At 32.6% G+C, this 4,490-nt stretch overlaps 1 protein-coding gene across 1 annotated transcript; it reads left to right on the top strand.

The window, feature by feature from the left end:
- Positions 1–675: 675 nt before the first annotated feature.
- Positions 676–4,490, top strand: LOC145333413 (uncharacterized). Its single transcript, XM_080178531.1, has 6 exons — positions 676–1,433; positions 1,970–2,072; positions 2,750–2,809; positions 3,186–3,286; positions 3,698–3,848; positions 4,239–4,490. Exons 1-6 carry the CDS (start codon positions 1,419–1,421, stop codon positions 4,412–4,414), a joined length of 606 nt encoding a protein of 201 aa, XP_080034657.1. The 5' UTR covers positions 676–1,418; the 3' UTR covers positions 4,415–4,490.

Below are 4,490 nucleotides of genomic sequence, written 5' to 3'. Positions count from 1 at the left end.
AAGCGTAGCTTCTCTATAGTAAGGTGTCCACGTCTGTTACACTGCCGTAATCTAATTGAACTCCGGTGTCTGCCATTTATCCTCGGCGGATACCACATACATACATTTATCGGGCATTGTAATATCCCTATAGATCCATGCGTTTAGCTACTCTATCTGTGGCTTTTTCTCCTTCTGTATTGTACTAATTAGTTTGAGTTATGTCGGGTCAAAATTAAAATTTGATTTTTATACTTTTTAAAAATGATGATCAAAAGTGACAAAAAAATCTGCAATTAATTCTGAAATTTGCCCTCTTTTTACCTAATTTTGTTATTCCAGATTTAAAGTTAAAGAATATTATATTAATATTTTTGGGTATAGTCCCTTTCGTAACATCGCACCTTATGGGGCGATTCTTCGTATTTTTCACATTAGCTTTTCACCTATTTCTAGCCCCTGCGGGGGGCTCTAACCCTGCGGGGCCAATTACCTAACCCTGTGGGGCAATCACCTAACCCAATATAACCTAACCTAACCTAAAATAACCTTTAAAAAGCCATTTTAAAAATTTGACAAATCGCCCCTTATGGGGCGATGTTACGAAAGGGACTATTCCCATATTTTTACTATATTTTTAATAACATATTACATATTAAGCAAATAAAATAAAATTTAAATGATAACTGACAAACAGTTGTTTTATCTATTTGCTCTAAAGACGTTAGTGACCTGCATTTTTTTGTTTCTTTTTGATTGTTTGGGGAAATACTGTCTTCAATTTAGGTTGCTAACATGGACATCGACTATTGGTCAGTTTGATCATCCAGCAGGAGGGGAGGTTCAGGGCGTGGATTGGGCGGATCGCTAAAAGTTTCACTTTATTGGAGTACATGATAATATGATGTAAGATCCAAGTAATTATAACTCCATTTTAATAACATAAAACAAATATTTAACTTTGTATTTAGTATTACTCTACAAGTAAAAATGTTTTTTAAGTTTGTTGATTATTGTTAAGGTAAAATCGATATATTATTACTTGGATGTTTTATCAGATTTTCATGTACTCTAAAAAGTTATAGCTAATATAACGATACCTCCCATCCACCCCCTTTCCCCATTCCCTAACCTCTCCTACTGAATGAACGAACTGACTAAACATATGGTCCATGTTAGCAAGCTAAATTGATGACAAATTTTCCCCTGTCAACATATCCATAAATACTACATATATCCATTGCATAAAAGCATTAAGAGTTTTAGACGAAAAGTAAAAAAAAAAAAAGGTAGCACCAAACATCTGATGGTCAGTTTTGACATGTAGAGTAACTTTTCTATTCTCATGTTTAATAATAATAAATGATAAGCAAAGTTATAAATATTACCAAGTTTTGTTTACTTTGCTATAGTCCAGAAGTCAGAGGCTAAGAGAAAGCATGAGATTTTCAAAGGTATACTATATTTTTATATTTTAGACAGTTGCCCACGATACAGAAAATAAATGTTTATAATACAACCCTTTTTTGTCCTGAGATCTCAAAGTCCCTGGTCATTAAGTAAGGCATTAATTCGGAAGTATTTATTTTCTTTTTCAAGAACAAACTCCATAAAACGATACAAAACCTGTATTTTAAGCACGATAGAGAACCTATTTTTCTTCAGAGACAACAAATCATGATCAGAGTAGACATGTTTAAATTTTAGATTTGATATCTTACTTATGAAAGTTTTAGGAAGTATGTTTATGTGTTTGTAAAATCTTATAATCAGCCAATGATTTTCAGAGAAGATTTAAAATATTCCTTTTAAATATTTGCCTCTTATTTCACAAAAATATGTCTCTTTAGAAAATAGAACTAATTTTTCCCTATAGCATGGTATTTATTCTAAGCAGGTTTAAGGCCATTTGGTTAGGGGGTAGACTTTTGTGGTATGTGATTAAGAATCCCAGTTTTAAAGATCCAACATTTATAGGATAATTCTCTAGGTTTTGTTGGCCCTTGCCCTTGTAGGCGCTGCAACAGCAGAACTGCTGTGCTCAGACTGTGAGTTGATTGCTGAAACTTCCAGCATGGCTTTGTCTGGTGAAGGTTGGTAGTTTCTATTGTAAAAAACTAAAGAAAAAAGACACCTTGAGGTTACAACAACAAATCTATAGTATAAATTGACTTATATATAGGTAACTACATGCCCTTCTTTTCCATGGACCCTTTTCGACTGCTAGCAATTTTTTTTCTGCTACTTGGATGTTTTAATATTCCCGACACTATTGGTAGATTTTCAAAGAACCAATTGAGAGTCGGCAAATGGTCCTTGGTACAGTTAATTAACACCTTCCCCCTCTAGTGTTTTACTCTAATGTTACAACAAGCACAGCTAAAATGTTTAGCACCTTATATTACCTATTTGGATCACATAGACAGGAAATTCAGTTTGAGCTTGATGTCTTGATTAAGAATGTCTGTAATATTGTTCCTTATTATAATTTCTTATAGAGGTTATAATAAGGTTGTTCTAAAAATGACTGTTATACGTTCCTAATCATACTTCCTTTTTTTTAGGTTTTCACTATGAGAATGTAAAAATTCTGTCCTTATTATACATTCTTGTAGATGGTAAAATAAGCTTGATGTATAATAAAGTTGATGTCTTCACTAAGAATGTCTAAAGTACTATTCCTATTAATATTTTCCTTTAGAGATAATGAGATTGATTTAAATTTTAAGCATATCTGTAATCTTGTACCTAATCATATTTCTTTAATTAGAGGGTATTCAGTTTGAACTTGATGTTATCACTAAGCATGTATGCAATGCTGTTCCTGAAGGCAATTTCCATTACAACTTATTTTTTTATAAAAATATTGATACATATACATATGTAAATCATTATATAAAAGTAAAAGGTTCTCCATCTGGCTATATGGCTATATTGAACCTATATGGTTCTCCTTTACAGGTGTGGTTTATAACAATTTTGGGTACCACCACTCTCCCAAAGAAATATAAACAAATTTTTGGTAAACAATTGATCTTAACATAGATTGAAAAGAAATCATTTTATGTGCCCTTAAAGGCCTCTAATGGAGAATATTTTTTTAAACTTTATCTACAGGATATGCAAAAATACCTTATCAGTTTAATTACTCACTAAGAGAACATGAAATTAGAATTGCAAATAATGGAAACTGGTACTTCCACTAGAGATGGGCTGTGAGGAGAATCTTCCTGGTTTCTGGGGAGCTATTGCACCCAACCTATTCAATCCTGACTCTGGTTTCTTTGCAGCTGAACACCTTTGCATGGTAAGATGAACTAGTTATAGAAAAGCAGTTTAGATTTAATTTTTTGGCCTTTAACTGATTTGTTTAATCTTGCACTTATCCCTTACTTTGACATTAGACACACTAACTCTTTGATTCTGTGATTCTTGGCAGAAAGAATGGCCTTGTAATTAGCACTGCTATGAGTATTGTCATTATGATTTATGAATATAAGGAAAGTTTTGGTTCTTCAGCTTAAGCAAAATAGTACTGCTGAGGAATTATCCTTAATTAGCATTATCACCAAACCTATACGTTAGTTCAGCTGTTGTTCAAGTCCAACACTCAGTAGAATTGACAACCTGCCCCCCAAATATTATTTTTGTTTTTTTTTTGCTAGTTGGTTACACTTCATTCCTGGCATGGCAGATTTAACTGACTTAAAATATTTAGGATTCCTGTGGCAATCAGACAGTTGTACGTGAAGTGATCTGTCACGAATGTGAACACGTGCAGAACATGGAGCTGCAGAAGATGTCTGATCCTGACATTCAGATGAAGGTTGTTGAGGCCTTCATTGGCAGTGAGTTCTGCAACCAATTTGGTAAGAGCTGTTTTTCATATTCAAAGTGGACTCAAAATATGGGATTTATGAGGGTACTTAAAGATAGTGTTATATGAGCTATAAGATTTTGAAAATCAAGTACCTTTAGCTACTTATCTGTATATTATCTATTTCTTTATTCACATTTGCAATATGTCTGTCCAATCATTTTCATTTACATATTTTTAGAACAGGTGTCTGTTGATATGGAATTAAAAAAAAGAAATAAATCTGCTTTTTTTGTGTTGGAAAAAAGGGTCTTTAGAGCCATGTAAAGAAAAAAATGATAAATTAAATAATTTACAATCACATTTTCATAACACCCATAAAATATTTATTAATGATAATGAATCTATTAAAAAAAAAATCAAACAGACATTACTTTTTTAGGAGAAGATATGATGGAGCAATGTCAGACAGGACTGGAAATTGTCATCCCCATTGCTATGGATCACCTGTCTGGTCAGCTCCATCACATCCTCCATGAGGTGTGTGTCCAGGGGGTGGGATGTGTCAACAACTACAACAACAACCTTCTCCAGAGAATGTATTCTATCTTCAATTAACTTGTGATATTCTGATCTGATAATAAATTGTTAATAGAAATTACAAAATTTTTCCAATAAATATTAAAATATGTTC

The sequence above is a fragment of the Acartia tonsa genome, chromosome 12 (genome assembly GCF_053477335.1).
Source record: "Acartia tonsa isolate MP-2025a chromosome 12, ASM5347733v1, whole genome shotgun sequence".
In the NCBI taxonomy this organism is placed as follows: Eukaryota; Metazoa; Arthropoda; class Copepoda; order Calanoida; family Acartiidae; genus Acartia; species Acartia tonsa.
Note: the sequence above shows the minus strand (reverse complement) of the source record. Positions and strands in the feature narration are given on the sequence as shown.